At 40.4% G+C, this 18,693-nt stretch overlaps 1 protein-coding gene across 2 annotated transcripts in view; it reads right to left on the bottom strand.

The window, feature by feature from the left end:
* Positions 1–17: 17 nt before the first annotated feature.
* LOC124881940 (nesprin-1-like) overlaps positions 18–18,693 on the bottom strand; it is a 113,575-nt gene continuing 94,899 nt past the window's right edge. Inside the window, exons 3-21 of one of the 2 annotated variants that reach the window (XM_047387932.1) lie at positions 18,053–18,211; positions 16,138–16,304; positions 13,428–13,590; positions 12,841–13,028; positions 10,896–11,046; positions 9,778–9,960; positions 9,411–9,548; positions 9,094–9,285; positions 7,824–8,142; positions 7,548–7,616; positions 7,083–7,210; positions 6,856–6,982; positions 6,569–6,780; positions 5,903–6,109; positions 5,438–5,566; positions 4,975–5,226; positions 4,788–4,877; positions 4,167–4,225; positions 18–1,354 (exon numbers count right to left, since the gene is read on the bottom strand). In XM_047387932.1, the coding sequence (XP_047243888.1) occupies positions 1,081–1,354; positions 4,167–4,225; positions 4,788–4,877; positions 4,975–5,226; positions 5,438–5,566; positions 5,903–6,109; positions 6,569–6,780; positions 6,856–6,982; positions 7,083–7,210; positions 7,548–7,616; positions 7,824–8,142; positions 9,094–9,285; positions 9,411–9,548; positions 9,778–9,960; positions 10,896–11,046; positions 12,841–13,028; positions 13,428–13,590; positions 16,138–16,304; positions 18,053–18,118 (3,114 nt within the window). In that variant the 5' untranslated portion in view covers positions 18,119–18,211 and the 3' untranslated portion in view covers positions 18–1,080. The remainder of the gene's footprint in view (positions 1,355–4,166; positions 4,226–4,787; positions 4,878–4,974; positions 5,227–5,437; positions 5,567–5,902; positions 6,110–6,568; positions 6,781–6,855; positions 6,983–7,082; positions 7,211–7,547; positions 7,617–7,823; positions 8,143–9,093; positions 9,286–9,410; positions 9,549–9,777; positions 9,961–10,895; positions 11,047–12,840; positions 13,029–13,427; positions 13,591–16,137; positions 16,305–18,052; positions 18,212–18,693) is intronic. The other variant, XM_047387931.1, reaches the window with a different exon arrangement.

Below are 18,693 nucleotides of genomic sequence, written 5' to 3'. Positions count from 1 at the left end.
CCAAGAATGCACAAAGGTAAATACTTCATGTTTTATTATTTGCAAAAGAGAGTAATCTTCCAATTAGCAAACTGTACATACATAAATAACAATTTTCATATCTTTTTTTTGTTTGTTTTTACAGAATTTGTTTTAACAATGCAGTGTTTCTTGAGTAATTAGATGGTTATTACAAAGCACACTTTACCATGTCACAGCCATCTACTAAAACACTTCCAGTGATTGTTTGGCTTTGTTAAATGCAGGAAACCTTCAAGTGCATGCTCAAACAGAAAGATACAAAAAAGGCCTTTTAAACAATAATTTACAAAGCAAGTGATATATTTTTTAATTAAGAAAGCAAATTTGTAATTCTTCTGAGCTTAAAAAAGGGATGCAAGCCTTAGCTTTACTGGAGGGCTTCAGTGCTGTACCTTTTTTTTTTTTTACAGTGCTTAAAAACAATCTTTTTTTTTTTGCTTTAACATGTTAAATCTTCATTTTCAGAGTCAGTCAAGTTATTTTTGAACAGTAATACTACGCTACACCCCAATCTTCAGAGGGGTTTCTGTGCCATTTCAGTCAGTTTTTTACTATTATGTCTGAGAAGATCTTCAGATGTGTCATTTTGGAATGAAACTCTTCACACCAAGAGACTGAATCATTGCTACTCAAACTGCAAGGTTACTCTACAATTTACAGGTACAAATATCCCACACTGGAGGTGAGGCTTGAACTAAATCAGCTTCCAGCTGATTGAACACTAAATAAATACTAGCAGCACTGGGTATCATGGACAAAAAGCATGGCTAACTTTGGCTCCTGACGTAGAGTATATAAATAGTGCTTTGTTCGTTTAAATGATTCACGTATCTTTAAAAAAAAATATACACATTTAAGTTAAAACAGAAATATTTGGACTGAGGAAGAGCATTGTCCGGGTGAAGGTCAGGTTATTTAAAGGGTTGAGGGGTGTGCAACATTAATGGGAGAAATGCTTCATTATGCAGGTTGAAGAGTTTTCTGCTTGAGGGCACACAGTGAAGAGGAAACATTCAAAGGAGTCCTTGGCAAAGAAGTAGGTAGATGATATCAAGCTGCTCATATGGGCGGAGGTCCGTTGGTGTAGCGCAGCATCGGATGGAAGGAGCGGGCGAAGTTGTTGGCATGGTGGCAACTATAGTCCTCCTCAGTCATGGGAACGAGGCAGGCCAGGCCGATGAGGAGCAGCAGAAGCAGCTGGACGGGGAGTGCGGCCCTGAAGACCCGTAGCAGGAAGGACTGGTAGTTTGAGGAGGAGTACTGAGAGGAGATGCCGTCTGGAAGGTCAGAACGGGAGGAAACGCAGCCAGCGGCGCCTGGCGATCTGCTCAGGCTGCAGGAAGACCCAAACAAAAGTGAGATGCAGCAGATCGACTTTTTTCCCTACAATAAAATAATTTACACTCAAAACCTTCACTCTGGAGTTTTAGGGACCTGTGATTAATTGAAAATAAAAGAAAACAACAAAATGAAGGAGAAGAATTAAAGAGGGCCACAAACATTTCCATTATACACACACTTACAGTTACTTCCAAAACTGTTCATACCCCTCGTACCTTTTGCCCATGTTCTACCAAGTAATAAACTTCAGTGTGGTTTACTGGAATTGAGTGTAAAAGCCATTACTGAAAAAATGCCCCAGGTCTGGTGGGCGGTAGAGCAAACATGTGGAAGAAGATGTTCTAGTCAGATGACACCAAAATTAAACTGTATGGCTTCCATGCAATACTGCACATGACCCTGAACACACCATCCTCACAGTTAAACTTGGTGGTAATGCTTTTCTTCAGGGAAGCTAGTCAGAGGTAATTTATCCATGTTGGGATGGGTCAAGATTAGATTACACAGAAGTGGGCTCTATTTACTCATTAAGACACTTGGTTGCAGTGGATTTTATTAGGGGTGTCAGAGTAAAGGAGGATGAGTTCAACTGTACTAGAAGCTGCTACAGTTTTTATTTGTAAAACACTGTATAATCCATTTTTTTGCTTCACTAACTTGCACTAACTTTTTGTTTATCACATAAAAATCCCAATTAATAAGGTGTCATAATATTAAAACTTTCAAGGGGTTTTATTCCTCTTTTTAAGCCGCTGTATACAACAGGCAATAACACATGAGCATTCAGAGACAGTGGTGCTCTGGATGATGGGGGGGGGGGGGGTGCTCTTTGGCTGTAGAGCCGACTATGTGAGAGTTCAATGCCACGTATCATTCCGCACAGAAAAAAAGGAGTAATGCCAAAAACCTCTGGAGATTTCTACAGTTGGAGCCAAGTTTCAAGGGGAGGAACATTATGTTCTCCCAGGCACTCATCCTCACAGAGGCAGAATGAGGGTCAAACACACTCACGTCCCACCAGCCGCCTCCCCTGCAGCCAATTTCATTTAATCCTCCTCCTTACAACACTGCAGCTGTAAGGAGGCAAGTGCACATTATATTTGAAGGCCACACATCCTGTTTTAAATGGCTAGATTCTGCAAAACATCTGTGTGCAATGTATACCTGAAATAGTATTAAACATTAGACTAGTTTAGGCTGAGTCTTTACCAAGTCTATGAGTTGATTACAAATAGCTTTCAATGCCTTGCAAAATTATTAATTTTCCTTAAACTTATTCCTCATTTCGCCATGTTTATTACCACAAACTTCAATGTATTTCATTGAGATTTTATGTGATTAACACAACGTTGTGCATAATTATAAAGTGGAAGGAAAATGATGCAAAGTTTTTATAATTTCTTACAAATAAAAAGCTAAAAAGTGTGCCCTGTATGACTACAGGCTTCACAGCCTAAGGCTGGATAACTTGCTAGTTCTTTGCAAAAGATTTCTACCTCGGTTGGAGTAGATGGAGAGAGTTATTGTAAAACAATGAATCAATCATTTGATCTAAAATATTGTAACTCTGGCTGTAGGTTCAGGGTGTTTGTCTTGCTGGAAGGTGAAACTCTGACAGGCTTCCCTGCGCGCGTGTCAGGATAGTGTTTTCAGGGTGATGTTGAGTATTATCTTTCATGCACAAAAAGCAGACGTGTTTGCTTTTGACCAGAGCTCCTTCTGCATATTGGTTGTCTCCCCTACATGGCTTTTGGCAAACAGGACTTCTTTTGCCTTTCAGTTATCAATGGCTCCTTGCCCAGCCTATTGACTGTGTCATACCCTTTGTATTTTCAGATGGGGGATGTTAAAGATTAGGGTTTTGGTTCAATAATCTAACCCTACTTTAAACCTCTCCACAACTTTATCCTTGCTGGGTTCCTTGGTCTTCATGATGCTGTTTGTTCACTGATGTTCTCTAACAAACCTCTGAGGCCTTCATAGAACAGCTAAAATGAACATACAGGTGCACCATTTGCTAATTAGATGTCTTCTGAGGGCAATTTATTGCAATGAGTTTTATTTAGGGGTGTCAAGAGTACAGGAAACTGATTACAAATCGCTCTATTCAGATTTTCTATAAAAAAAAATAATAATAAAGTTTGGAAAATCTTGTTCTTATACAATACATTGAAATTTGTGGTTGTAGTGTGACAAACTGTTGTTAAAGTTCAAGGGATTATGAATACTTTCGCAAGGCAACGTCGGTCAGAAATGATGAGAGTCAGAGGTTTGGTGAGCTCTGAAGAGGAAACGGAGGAGAGAGTGGGAGTAAACACAGCAGGAAACCTGGCAAGAGTTAAAGCTCCATATCCTGCTGGAAAACTATGAAAAGAATGAACCGGGAAGGAAACAGGAGAAAACAAAGCTAAAGACTCAGAGGCTGAAAAACACTGAGGCAGAGTTAATGCCATCCAGTGGGTGAGGAGGGTACTACAAAAAATGACAAGGTATTAATTCATGATGCTAATTCAAAAGCAGCAAAGCAGTGAAATAAAAGATTTAAAGGAGATAGGAAGTCGCCTAATCTAGGCGACTCCCTACTCATTTAAGAGCTGACAAACTGGTCTCTAGATTAAAAGGAGATCATGGAACACTGAATATAAGAAACCGCAAATTAAAATGATAAAATAATCCCCAATTTTTGCAAAAAATAAACCAATTATTATTTGTATTCAACTATTCTGAAAAGAAGTGCTAGACAAGTGGGTGTAAGCTTCGGTTCCATCATCGTCCCGAGTTTCTAGAGTCCAGGAGAGAGGTACCTGTGGCGCGGGCCGCTCTCAGAGTGTCCTGGGTGGGCCTGACTACTTTTGCTTCGAGGCTGTACCACGCAATGAGCAGGGAGGGTGTAAAAGAAAGAAAAGAATGTTTCAGTCAAGGGCTAAAAAAAGTTAAAGCCTCATATGAGAGGAAATAAACAACATAAAAAGAGCCATAACATCGCTAAAGGAAAGAATCATCAGTAGCGGCAACGTAATCAATGATGGTGATTGGATTTCTGAACCAAGAAATCTGGCTTCTCAGGATAAAATCACTTTAAATAAACTAATGTTACAGTTATTTACAGTAAAAACATACATTCTTAGATTAGACATCACTGAAAAATGAAAAGCCAGGTTTTCTTGTAATTTTTGGCAGATCAATATGATGCCGGGCAGCAAAAACATCTCATAAAAATGGGAGGTGGGAGGGATGCACAGCTACATTTCGGTGGATATGTTAGAGCACCTGCAAAGTGGAGACATTTTTGGTATTCATAAACATACAGCAGGGTAATGTCTATGAAAGTAGCTGTTCGGGAGCAAAATTAAATATGCAGCATTCAGAAGGGGATGATATTTTACAGTTTGGAGCAAAGACTTGGACATTATGAGGAAAGTTACCAATTGTTTTCGCCTTTGAATGGTCTTTTCTGTCCTGGGACTAGCAGATCCATGGATCTGAGATTTTCCAGAAGAACCTGACAGGTAATCCTGAATACAACCAATTACAACAACAACAGGGGAATTTAACAATCACATAAAAACTACAAAATAAAATAAGATACTTTGGCATCAAGTATCCTCTGACCTGTTGCACCTCCATGGCCTCCAGTCTCTTCTCCAGTAGCTCCAGGTCTGAGCTGACCTCCCTCTGAAGGAGTCTCAGCCTGTTCCAGATAACATGGACCTTTTCCCGGGCCTCTAGACACTCACTGCCCTGGGAATGGTTTTGCTCTGATGTCTGCGGTGTCTGAGGCTTCGTGTTGACCAGCAGCTGAGTGGACAGGTCCTGAAGGGAAGAAGCCTTCTGCTGCGAGTCCAATAGCTCACACTTGATTTTCTGCAGAAGCAGAAAACAAAAAAGTGTGCAATTTTAATTTAATCCTAAATGGTATGAGGTATTTACTTTTTTAGCCATTATTATCAATCTTTAGTCTTTACCTCCTTCTAGATTATTTATATGAATATGCCTGATCCAAAGAGAAAAATCTACCCTTCCAGGTAATTGGTGAAAAACAAGTTTTAGGATCATAACTTTAGGAAACGCGTACCATCAGTGATTTGTGATGATGTCGTAATGTTTTATAATCAGCTATCTGAGAGATGGGCAACACCTCGTTCCTTCTGCGGTCGATGTTCTCCAACCACAGCAGCAGACCATGACTCATCTCGTGAAACTCCTAAAAAAAAAAAGAAACAAAATGTGGTATTTGTTTTGAATTAAATTTGGTTAGTGTGTAATTTTCTTTTATTTATCTTTAGCAGTTACACCAAACTTTAGGAATGCACTCTCGGGATAAATAAAGGAGTTTCCTTTTTTAAATGAAGAATTTCGACAGGTACCATGGAGGAGGAAACATGCAGAATATTGCTTTGTTGAGAATTTATTGTAAGGGAATCTGTTTTTTATACAGCTGGGACCTGTTTGGTTCTATATATTCATGCATGTTGCAGGTATTTTGGGGTGTATATCAGAACTTAAAGCCCTAATTAAGCAAACTCATTCTGCTCATTACCTGGCACTGCATTAGCGCCCTCTGCAGTTCCTCCCTCCAGTCTTCGAGCGAGGTACCAAGCCGATCCCAGCGCGAGTTTATCTCCTTCAGCTGATCCCTCAGTTCCCAGGCCTCCTCAGAATCGAGCTCTGACTGGAGGAAGTCTGCACTGCTTAGGTTTATGGACAGGACCTCTGACTTGTGGGCCTCCATCCCTTTCTGCAGCTCCTGATTGGAAGAGAGAGCATATTGTAAATGCATGCAGAGCAACATATTATTTATTGAGGTGTTTGACCTCGAACCGGTCTTATTTGTGCTACATGATGACAAAAGTAGAGAACACTGTTGGGTGCTGAGAGGGAAGTTAGCCAGATGGTTTTAACACAGCTGATGTGGGCTAATACAGGCACAAAAGCCTGAACCAGGGACGGAAGTGTGTCTGTTTATTAGGGTCCTTCACAGTGTTAAGTTCATTACTTCCAGAGTCAAATTTCCAAACTTCCCGGTCTCTTAAGCATTTTTATAAATGAAAAAGTTAACTTTGAATTTATGGAGAATATTTTTACAATGATTGGGTTTAATATGGAACCTGCAAAAGATACAGACAGGATGGACAGAAGATTCTGCTTTGTTCTTTTGGACCAAACATTAGCCTCTCCAATGCTGAATCTCTAGCAGACAACAAACCTTGAGCTTCTTGATCCTCTGCTGGATGGTGTGAATGTTGGTGCTGACGTCCAGCCCTCGCAGCTGGCTGAGCTCGGCCTCCGACTGACCCAGCCAGGCCCTCATTGTCTGAAGATCTGAGATCAGCTGCTGCCACTGCTGCAGGTTCTGTTTTTGTCTGTGCTTCTCACTCAGTGACTGAGCCTGGATCAGCTCCCAGCGTTCAATCACACCTAGTGGTGAAAAGGAGACAGTTAAGAAAGACTGCAACAGCAAAACCTGAACTGTTCAGAGTGTAGGAGACTGACCTGCGCTCTGCATCTCTGCGCTGGTCGGGTTGGTGAGTCCTGGCATGTCATCCTCATCTTTAGTCAGCTCGTCCTCTGCTCTTTTAACTGCGTCAATGCTGCCGCGACACTCTCCCATCAGACGCATCTACGAAAATCATATCAGACAATTTATTAGAAAAAGTACAGTTACTAATGTTTAGATCTAAATAATGTGTACAGAGTGAAACGTGACACATTAGACTTACATAGCCCATGTATGTGGAGTCTGGGCTGGAACAGTTGGCAGAGGCCTCTCTCTGCTGCAGGTGGTACCGGCTTGCATCCAGAGCCTGGTCCAGCTGCCTCAGACTGGCCTCTAGCTGCCCTGGCTCACCTTGAACAGGAAGCACAAGCAGCTTTTAGGCAGCTAGAAAGGTGGTATTCTCAGACAGCTTTTGTTTACATGGTGCTGATGTAAAATGAAGCTGAATTGGCATGCATTAGTATGACATAGAACAAAATGGTAAGTTATCGCTGGAATTATGACAGTAATTAGTTTTCTCTGACTTAGATTATACTGGATGATGTAAATAATGAGTCAGAAAGCAACGCTTTCATCTTCACATGCAGTTAAAGATTATGGAGCAAGGGTGGTAGTAAGCATCTGTTAGAGAAACACGTGTTTTAGCTGTAAATGATAGCATGCTGCCTTAACTCATGCTGTTTCATACCAGAGGATGATTTCAAAGTGTTCTCTGTCAGTTTTATATAGGCCTCTGGGCTCTCTGGGATAACTACATCTGGGAAAAGAGACATAACATACTCATACTTATGATGGCAACATCACTGAATGCAATAAATGTTATAAGATATAGTGCACTGCCACATTTTTCCTTTTTTCTGCTGTTTTCATGATATAGTCAATGCTTTCTGAAATTCTGCCCTTGAAATATATGGATATTAATGCAATACAGAACAATATCAAGCTAAACATTAGTCCGACCAACCTGACAGCACAGTGGTGCTTGTCCTCAGATATTCATCCTCTTCCCCGTGGCTTCGGCTCCTCTCCGTATTAGCCCGCCCTCCAGGACTCTCCAGGCCTCGGCTGAGGTCGTAGTCGTGGTCCCACTCTAAGGGAATGGAGTCCACGCTTGCTGGGGTGTCTCGGCCGGAGCGGTCTGCCCGGATCAGTGCCGCCGTGCCCGAGGGTGGTCGGCTTGATGGCCGTGGGATGGGAGACTCGTCCCACTGCAGCTCAAAGAAGTCTCCGCCTTCTTCCACATCCAATTCTCTGTCTGAGCCGTCGAGCTCATCATCCGCCAGCTAGAAGGGACAGACGAGATGGAGTTTGTAGAAAAGCAGAATGCATCCATTTGTTCAGAAAGTCATTTTATATATAAATGCACCAGGGTTCTAAAAACATAAAGCTTAACTGTATGTCTGTATCAACTTGGTACAACTTGAGACTGAAAGTTTTGCCAATTTTTCTTGCAAAACAGCTCAGCTCAGTCAAATTGGATGTGGCGCTTCTAAAAACTGCACATTTCAAGTCTTACTAAAGCTTCTAAATTAAATTTTGATTTGGACTGACTTTGCCAATTTAACACATGAATATCCTTTAAACTAACTCATCGAATTGTGGCTCTGGCTATATGTTTAGTTTCATTATCCTTTTGGTAGACAGGCCTTCAGCTTTACCAGGTTTTCTTCCAGGATTTCCCTGTAGTTCACTCAAACCATACTACCATCAACTCCGACCAATGTCCCCTTTCCTGCTGAAGAAAAGCTCCCTCCCAATATGATTCAGCCACCACCATGTTTTGCTGACGATGAGGTCAGGGTGATGTGCAGTGCTAGTTTTCTACCAAAAGCAGGGTTTCTTTCTTTGTGTCTCATCTGGCTGAATATGGGACTTTATGTCAACAAACTCTTTCTTCTTTGTAAACTTCCCTAAAGGTCAGACCTGCATTATTGAAAGTAGTTCTCTTAACAGATTCTCCCACCTGAGCTACTTATCTCTGCAGCTCCCCCAGAGTTACCATGTGCCTCTGGGCTGCTTTTCCTTTTGACTTCTCCAGGCAGTTTGTTGCACTGGATTCTACCTTGGGTATCAGAGTAAATTGGGCTCAACTAATACTTATTTGTAAAAATATTTTAAAAGTCATGCATTGTTTTCCATTCACTTTTATAATTGAGCACTCCTTTGTGTTGGTGTATAAAAGAAACCCTTTGCACAATAATAGTTGTGCTAAATCCTTTCCTACATTCACTTACAGGCAGTCTTGTAAGCTTCTTGTAATATCTGTCAACTCGCCCGAACACCTCCTGACAGTATCTCTGCAGCTCCTCCAGCTCCTCCTCAATGACGGCAGCATCCAGAGGTTCACTCTTCTCGATCAGAGCTTCACCCTGCCGAAACACCAGCTCTATCTTTGCTGTGTTCAGATAAATCTCCTGCTGGAACGCCTGCACACGTACAAAATGATCTGTTAATTTATCATGTAAATAAATATAAAGTCATTGTTGTCTCTACTATTAAATATAAGGGGGGATTTGATAAACACTGAATGATGCTTGATACTTGTTCTTACTCTGAGCTGCTTTATTTTGGCCTGCACGTCACACTCAGAAAAGTGCTCAATGTTGGTTAACTGGAGGTCCATCTCAGTGAGCCAGACCAGGATGCTGTCCCGTGCCGTCTCAAACTCCTCCCGCTGGCTGATGAAATGCTGCATTAACAAATTCACAACAATAACTCCCTTTTTTCTCATTTGTCTTTAGCCTTTAACAGTACATATTTTCAGAATAAATGTGAGGCAGTTCTGTGGTTCTAAATTTATTTCTGCTAGTGTGCAAAAGAAGCAAGAAATTAGATGACAAAAATCTCCCAAAAGATTCAACCAACTCTAAATACGAATTAGGTTTTTAGAAATAAGCCAGCAAGTCTGATGATGGTACCTTAAGTCTGCGAAGGATGGCAGCCACCCTTTTCTGTAAGTTATCCCATCGCCTGTTCCCATCATGCACCATTTCTCTAAGACGGTGGGAGGAGTCTGTACGGTTCTCACGGGCCAGGCGACGGTACTGCTTGTTGATGAGCTCTAGCTGGGTCAGACATTCCTGCACCTGGCGCTGGAAAGCCTGTTTAAAAAACACACACATGCACATAAGCAGACAGATATTGTAATAAAACAAATTAAAACAAAAGTCAGGTATTTTACAGAGGAAAAGAAAAAGATATATATAAAACAGCAAGAATTAAAAATACTAAATAAAACTAAAATAGATGAGTTTTTAGCTTTGCTTTAAAAGCAAAATTCTGAGAATGAAAGTAAACCTGGTCCAGAGAGCAAAGTGTTCTGATGGGCAATGAGTAAATCTGCTGTAGGATGAAGCACAGCAGTTAAAGGGATTGAATGTTGAGCTCTGGACCATCAGAGAACTGTTGTTGTAAAACACGGGTCTGCAGGTTACAAATGTATGGACCAGTTTTTCTACGACACTCTAAGATGGATGTTTTAACTGCTGTGCAGGGGAAATAAGACAGCTCTAGAGATTAGATTAATATTTGAATTAAAAGAAAGGTCTTGGTTAAAAATGATGACAGGGTTCCCAATGGTGGCCTTTGTTATTAAGGGGAAGCTATTAAACTTTTAATAGTGCTTATACCAGTATGTGGGGTATAACTGAAAAAGTGGGCTTTTTATACCTGCTTATATATTAAGAAACCATCTGACACAACAACCATGTAATCCAAATACAAGCACATTTCTCCAAACTGTTGCCTTTGTAAACACTAAAACCTAAAAATACGCTTTAACTTGACTTATTATTAACATCAAGCACAAGTAGCGCAGATGACGATGAGCCACAGACATTCAGCCTGCAGAAATGAGCACGTGCCCAGTGATGGACTGCAGCAGCTGAGACCACCGTGCAAATCGGTTGCAGTGACATGACACTCTTCTGTTTTAATGAACTGGTGCATAGACTGTATTTAAAGGATACAGTATTTTTTTTTTTTTTTTTACTAAAGAGTGAGACAAATAAATGGAATAAATATTAAAAGCACACACCTCAAATTTCTTCAGCTCCTCCTTAGCAACAGTATAGAGAACACCAGAAGAGTTGGGCAGGGCTGCGGTTTTCTCTGACGTTTTCAGCCAAACCTCAAACCTGGAGTAATCATCCAGAAACTTCTGCCACAGCCTCCACGTCTCCTCAATTCTACAAAGGAAAACGCAGAGTTTTGAGTGAGGGAAGCAAACTCTAAAAGATGCTGAATCAGATAAAAAAAACAAAATTGAATATTTTAAAAGCTTATCAAAAAGCTGACAATGAGTTTGACCTTCATACAGTGCCTTGCAAAAGTATTCGGCCCCCTTGAACTTTTCTACCTCTTGCCACATTTCAGGCTTCAAACAAAGATATAAAATTTTAATTTTTTGTGAAGAATCAACAACAAGTGGGACACAATCATGAAGTGGAATGAAATTTATTGGATGTGTCAAACTTTTTTAACAAATAAAAAACTGAAAAGTGGGGCGTGCAATATTATTTGGCCCCTTACATTAATACTTTTGTAGCTCCACCCTTTGCTGCAATTACAGCTGCAAGTCACTTGGGGTTTGTCTCTATCAGTTTTGCACATCAAGAGACTGAAATTCTTGCTCATTCTTCCTTGTAAAACAGCTGGAGCTCAGTGAGGTTGGATGGAGAGCGTTCGTGAACAGCAGTCTTCAGCTCTTTCCACAGATTCTCCATTGGATTCAGGTCTGGACTTTGACTTGGCCATTCCAACACCTGAATACGTTTATTTGTGAACCCTTCCATTGTAGATTTGGCTTTATGTTTTGGATCATTGTCTTGTTGGAAGATAAATCTCCATCCCAGTCTCAGGTCTCTTGCAGACTCCGACAGGTTTTCTTCCAGAATGGTCCTGTATTTGGCCCCATCCATCTTCCCATCAATATTGATCATCTTCCCTGTCCCTGCTGATGAAAAGCAGGCCCAAACCATGATGCTGCCACCACCATGTTTGACAGTGGGGATGGTGTGTTCAGGGTGATGAGTTGTGTTGCTTTTAAGCCAAACATATCGTTTTGCATTGTGGCCAAACAGTTTGATTTTGGTTTCATCTGACCAGAGCACCTTCTTCCACATGTTTGGTGTGTCTCCCAGGTGGCTTATGGCAAACTTTAAACGAGACTTTTTATGGATATCTTTGAGAAATGGCTTTCTTCTTGCCACTCTTCCATAAAGGCCAGATTTGTGCAGTGTACGACTGATTGTTGTCCTATAGACAGATTCTCCCACCTCAGCTGTAGATCTCTGCAGTTCATCCAGAGTGATCATGGGCCTCTTGGCTGCATCTCTGATCAGTCTTCTCCTTGTTCGAGATGAGAGTTTAGAGGGACGGCCGGGTCTTGATAGATTTGCAGTGGTCTGATACTCCTTCCGTTTCAATATGATTGCTTGCACAGTGCTCTTTGGGATGTTTAAAGCTTGGGAAATATTTTTGTATCCAAATCCGGCTTTAAACTTCTCTACAACAGTATCTCGGACCTGCCTGGTGTGTTCCTTGGTCTTCATGATGCTCTCTGCGCTTTGAACAGAACCCTGAGACTATCACAGAGCAGGTGTATTTATACGGAGACTTGATTACACACAGGTGGATTCTATTTATCATCATCAGTCATTTGAGACAACATTGGATCATTCAGAGATCCTCACTGAACTTCTGGAGTGAGTTTGCTGCACTGAAAGTAAAGGGGCTGAATAATATTGAACGCCCCACTTTTCAGTTTTTTATTTGTTAAAAAGGTTTGACTCATCCAATAAATTTAATTCCACTTCATGATTGTGTCCAACTTGTTGATTCTTCACAAAAAATTTGAATTTTATATCTTTATGTTTGAAGCCTGAAATGTGGCAAGAGGTTGAAAAGTTCAAGGTGGCTGAATACTTTCGCAAGGCACTGTATCACTTTGGATGTAAAGTGAATATAGGAGGTTATTTTACTTGAGCCTCCTCTCCATGGACATGGCGCAGATGTTCCTCCAGCGTCTGTCGAGGCCTCTGGTTGCCTGCTGGATGGAGTCACACTCCGTCTCTGTGGAACAGGCATCACAGTCATGCAGCAGGACTTCACACAGGTTCAACACTGACGCCACACCTGTGCTGTGTTTCTCGATGTCCCGCTGCAGGTCCTGGAAAAGAAAAAAGTAATTAAAACTTGGCATGACTTTTTTGTTTTTTGGCGTATTCTTTAGTAAAGAAATGAAGCTTATTTCTGCTTTAAATAAAACCAGAAAAAGTCTTCATGTTGTAAAGGACGGGTGCAGTCTGCCTGTTGATCTGAGAGGAGGGAGGGTAGTGGGTTTTCACAGACAAGTCCCGATTTAGAGCAGAAACTTGGCAGCAGAACAGTGAACCACACCATCAGTAAGCCGAGGTTAAACAAAATAGTACGAGTCATGTGCCTTACTGTCTCTCAGTTAATCCACTGCATTTGACTCACTTGCCAGTTATAATTTAATAAATAAGCTACATTTCTGTTTGTGTTCACACAGAAGGTCTGGTAAAATCTGCCTGCAGTGCTCGCTTGCCTGCTGTTGGTTGAGCTTCCTCTGAATCTCCAGCTTGTTACAGGTTTCGTAGACGATCGGCCTGGAGAGCTCGGTCTCAATGTTGGAGAGCCAAGAACGAAGGCTGCTCATGTTTTTGTCCAACTGCTGCACTGCCACCAGGGTCTCCCGGAGCTTTTTCACCCTGGTCCAGGAACAGATTCAGAGAAGACGTCAAACATGGGACAACTCCAAAGCAAATGAAACCGAAATATTTCCAGTGAATCAGGTCAAATTGATGTGTAATCTAAATTATGCATCAGTCATGGATTTTTGTTTAGAAAACACAGAAATTTCACATTCCATGGGTTAACTAGTTTTTTTTTTTTTCTAGAATACATAAAACAAACAAAATTCAACATTTAGCCCCAAAGACAGGTTTTCTGTAGATACCTTAACTGAAGCACTGAAAATAATTAGTGATCATTTTAGATCTGCTAATGCCAGATAGCTTGTCCAGCAAAGATTATTATCCCTGCAAACTAGCGCCACTTCCACCTGACATAATAATAATTTCTGCACTAAAGCTGATCACCTTCTAAGAATTTGTACCTGCAACTGGTGTTAATACGGGTCTGAATGCAACATATAAAGGAAATTAGTTTGTAGTTTGCATTTGCAAGGTCAAGCATCAGCTGCACACAACCTTTCGAAACCTGCTAGGCATCCAAATGCAACAGTAGTGTGACCGTTTGCACCATCAAGAGGAATTTAATATGGCTTCTTGCACACCCTCAAGCACAAATAAAAACCAAACATTTTCCACAACGTGCAGAGTGATATAAAAACTGGGAACACAAGGAGATTAATTTTAAACACCAGTGACACCTGGATATTTTATCAGCATGAGGATAAAATAACATTTAATCATAAAAATGTATAAAGAGCAAAAACCCACCTAAAGCAATCTAGACCATTTAAAAATAACAAACTGTTTATAAACTCTGTTTTTGACAATAAATAGCCTTGCATTTATTAAGCATAAAACTGTTCCTTCATAAATCTTAAAATCCTCCTGCCTGTTGACATCGCAGTCGCACTCTGGCAGATCCTCCTCGCTGGGACATCCTGCCATATTATCCGTCCCTAAATCCAGGACCATAGGGGGTAGCAAAATTCCCAAAGTCAGTGGTAAAGTCAGGAAGTAAGTGTCCAAATGCTCCTCTGTTTATTCTGCAAATTTGTCTAAACTATCTGCCGAGAGCGAAGACGGCAGCAGGTAGAGGCAGGGAGAAAAAAGTATGACTTATCAACTCTCCCAGGTTAAAAAAAGAAAGCAGTCAGACGGGCCGGTGTGTGTGTGTTTGTGTTTGTGTGAGTGACGAGTGTGGCTGCTTCTAAAAACAGCCGTACAGTCAGAAGCATGTGCTGCAGAGCTGAACTGTGTGGAATTGCAAAACACTAACTACACACCGACTGAGAGTGACCTCTAGTCAAAGCTCTGTTTCAATGGACAGCGCGCAACAATATGAAATGTTTCCTAATAAAACAGCAAGAAAATAGCAACAAATTCCTGTATCCACAAAATTCTAGTCTGCCATAAAAAATGGATTTCTGCAAGCTCAGACAAAGCAACTAAGTGACTATGTATTGTTTTCTACAGATGCAAAGAGAGTGCAGCTGCCTGTATGAGGTCAGCAACAGTCCTGCCCTTTCTTTCCTCCTCCAGTGCAGCCCCAGAGGGCAACAGCCGAGTAAAGCAGCTGGGAGAGTTGGTGTCAAAGTTTGGGTCGGGTCATTTCACAGCACAGAAGAAGAAGTTTATGTGTGGCATGGCTTACAGGTTCAAAGCAACATAAAAAACACAAATCATCTAAACTTTTAAGGGTTTCAGAGTTATTTTGAACTTTTTCCACATTTGGTTACAGTGCACCCTGAAACTTGTTTGTTGTTCTTTGGTCTCATGAGTTTTTTTTCACTAATGTTCTTAAACCTCAGAGGCCTTCACATAACAGCTGTATTCATACTGAGATTAAACTACACAATAAGTGAATTCACTTTAATTTGATGCACATTTTATTTATTTTTTGAAATTTAAAAACGATGCATCATTTCCTTTCCACTTCACAGTTATACATTTGTATTATATTATTTATTATACATTACACACTCCTTTGAGTTGGTCTATCACATAAAATTCCACTCAAACTCATTGAAGTTTGTGGTAGTAATGAGATAAATTACGGAAAGCTTCTAGGGGTGTGAATACTTATGGAAGACATTTTTCAACAGCTTCTGTGAAAGGAATACATGCCAAGTGGCAACAAAAGGTCACAAAAGAAAACTTTAGAATATTGCTCTACTTTGGTGTGCAACCTGTGACAGTGGATGTCGCAGTGAACCCAGCAAGGAACCCAGGAAAAGCCTCAGCAGCATTGTGGGAAATAAAATTCCCCTTTGTTAAGGAATAACTGCAAAAAAACAGCATCAACTTCCCTCACTGACAGAGTTGAGAAAAAGTGGTAAGTGTGATTAATTTCTGCACACATTCAGGAAAAAAGGGTAAACACTTTTAAATAGAGGTATTCTCTTAACCTATTACAGCTTCTACTCTCCAGTAAAAAAAAGATGAACTGAAACTTACTGAACCATGTCAGGCACTTTGGTTTGACATCCTTTATGTTTTCCAGTTTGCTCCAGATTTTCATTGACTAACAAATAAACAACAGAAAGGGGGCTCTTGTAAACCCACCTGGCTGCAATAAGGTCCAGCAGGTGCTGCCAGCGCTCGCTGACTTTGGTGAGTTTGTGCTGGATCTCGGCAGCCTTGCTGTCCTGGCTGGCTCTGGCCAGGCGCTCGCCCATCGTTTGAAGCTGCTGTTTGTTTTCCTGAGCGACGCTGATCTCCTCTTGATAGTCCTGATGAACAACCACCAAGTAAGTTATGTTATGTGTCATAATGCTCTAACCATTTTTTATGTACACTGCTAGGAAAAGGCTATTTCCTCCTTTCCTCCGATGTTTTTTTTTTTTTTTTTTTCTGCTTGTGTTGCTTGAATGTTTCAGATCAAACAAAACATGGCAATTTGTGAAAAAGTATTTGCCCCCCTAATCAAGAAATCACATAGATTGAACCTGTTTGACAACAGCAAGTAGGCTGGAAAAGTTATGAAGCAATTAACAATGGTTTGGGACCACAGTGAGAACCCTTATTCACAAAAAGGAAAAGAAAACCATGAAACAGTGGTGAACATTTCTAGGAGTGGCTGGGCTACTAAAATTACTGAAAGAGCTCATTGACTAATTCAGGAATTCACACACAAAAAAACAGCTTTTAAAGTACAGCAGGCCTCCCTTGCCTTAGTTAGGCTAAGTGTTTATGATTCAACAATAGGGGTGGGCATTTATCGCGCGGTTTATCATGAATTATGATAGGAATTTTTAATTATCATAACAACGACAAATTCCAATTAATGATGTCTGAACTACAAAAACTGGCTGTACTGTTGGGATTGTTACTTTTACTATTTTATCAACTGTTTGATCATGAGAGCATCAAAACATATCAACAGGTTCGAAAATATAATTATAATATGGTTAAATGCCATTACTGTATGTAGTTTTAGTGATCTAAATCACATTTTTCAATATTTATGTTTGTGGTGCTGTGATTGATGTGACATGCAGTCACAGGCACACAGTTACATAAAAAAGACTGAAAAGAAGTTAGAAATAGTTTTTTATTTTCACCAAATATTATGATAACGTTTTAAATCCATATTGCCCTATCCATTTTAACTATAAGAAAGAAAGAAAACTGGCTTCCATGGGAGTGTTCCAAGGTGGAAACCATTGATTACCAAAAAGGAACATGTCACATTTCCCAGAAATCATAGTGTTGATCCGCCAAAACGTTTGTGAAAATATTCTGTGGACTGACGAGAAAATAGCTAAACGTTTTGGAAGGTATACGCCCTGTTACATATGAGGCAAAACCAACAGCCTTCCACAAAAGCAACACAAAAAAGTCAAACATGGTGGTAGTGTGATGATCAGGGGCTGTTTTTCTACTTTAAGGACCTAGGTGACTTGCTCTAATTAATGGAACCATGACCTCTGCTCTCTACCAGGAGATAGTGAAAGACATTTTTGACTATTAGTTTGCAACCTTAAGACAAAGATACAAAGCATAAAAACAAATTCAGCTTCTGAAATACTCAAAAATACATTTTGATTTTGGAGTGGCCTACTCAACATTCCGGCCTTTATCTTATTAAGATGCTGTGCCATGACTTTAGAAAGACCATTCATCCTCAAAAACCATCCATTGTGGCTCAATTAAAGCAAATTTGCAAAGGAGAGTAGAGCAAATCTCCACAGTGACGTTAAAAGACTCATTGCCAGTTATCACAAAGGCTTGATGGCAACCATTTCTGAGGTTTAGAGGACAGTTAATATTTTAAAATATGCCCAGGCTGGTTTGAATAACCTTTTCCCTTAATATAAGAAATAATAATTTTAAACCACTTTTTGTAATTACCCAGGTTATCTTTGGCTAATATTAAAATGTATTAAATAATCAGAAACATGGAATAATTGTTTAAGGGGAAAATACTTTCATGGCACTTCCAAAGTAAAGTGTGGCAGGTGCTTTTAGTAGAAATTACCTTGCGTAGCTTTTCAATCATCTCTTCAATACTGATGTCTCCATTCTGAGAGACTTTGCTCTCCATCTGTGTGAGCCACTCACACAGCTCCTTGTTCTTCTCATTGAAAATGGCCCACTCATTCAACTTCTCGCTCACCTGCTGCCTGCGCAGGGACAGCTGAGGGAACAGAAGCAGATGAATGAACTGCACACAACAAATGAACAGACAGAAAAATAGAAATAGAAGAAGTGGATTTCTTAGCAAGCCAAGTGGACGCTTAAATAAACTGCCACGAAAAACCAAACTTTAATTCCTGAAACCTTGTTCATTCTTAGCCAAACACCCCTCCCAGCGAAACAAAGCTTACACAGACACTGCTGGGTCCTGTGACGCCTGTAGTGTTAAGAATTAATGTGGTTAAGTCAGGACAGCTGAACTCAGTGTCTGCAAACAGCTGTTATCACTTTCTATTTCCAATAAGGAGTGGTTTGCATGAGAATTTGCAGAGGGTTACCAACTGAAAAACATTTAAAACACTCTACATCCTTTTCTTTTATACACCCATGCTATTATTTTACACAAGAACAGTTTATCAGCTGTTTCGTGTAGCTTTCAGATGCCTATTTGGTTCAGAAAATTGTTTAGATATTGTACTGCTT

Source organism: Girardinichthys multiradiatus, chromosome 15 (assembly GCF_021462225.1).
Source record: "Girardinichthys multiradiatus isolate DD_20200921_A chromosome 15, DD_fGirMul_XY1, whole genome shotgun sequence".
Lineage (NCBI taxonomy): Eukaryota > Metazoa > Chordata > Actinopteri > Cyprinodontiformes > Goodeidae > Girardinichthys > Girardinichthys multiradiatus.
This window is presented reverse-complemented; position numbering and strand designations above follow the sequence as displayed.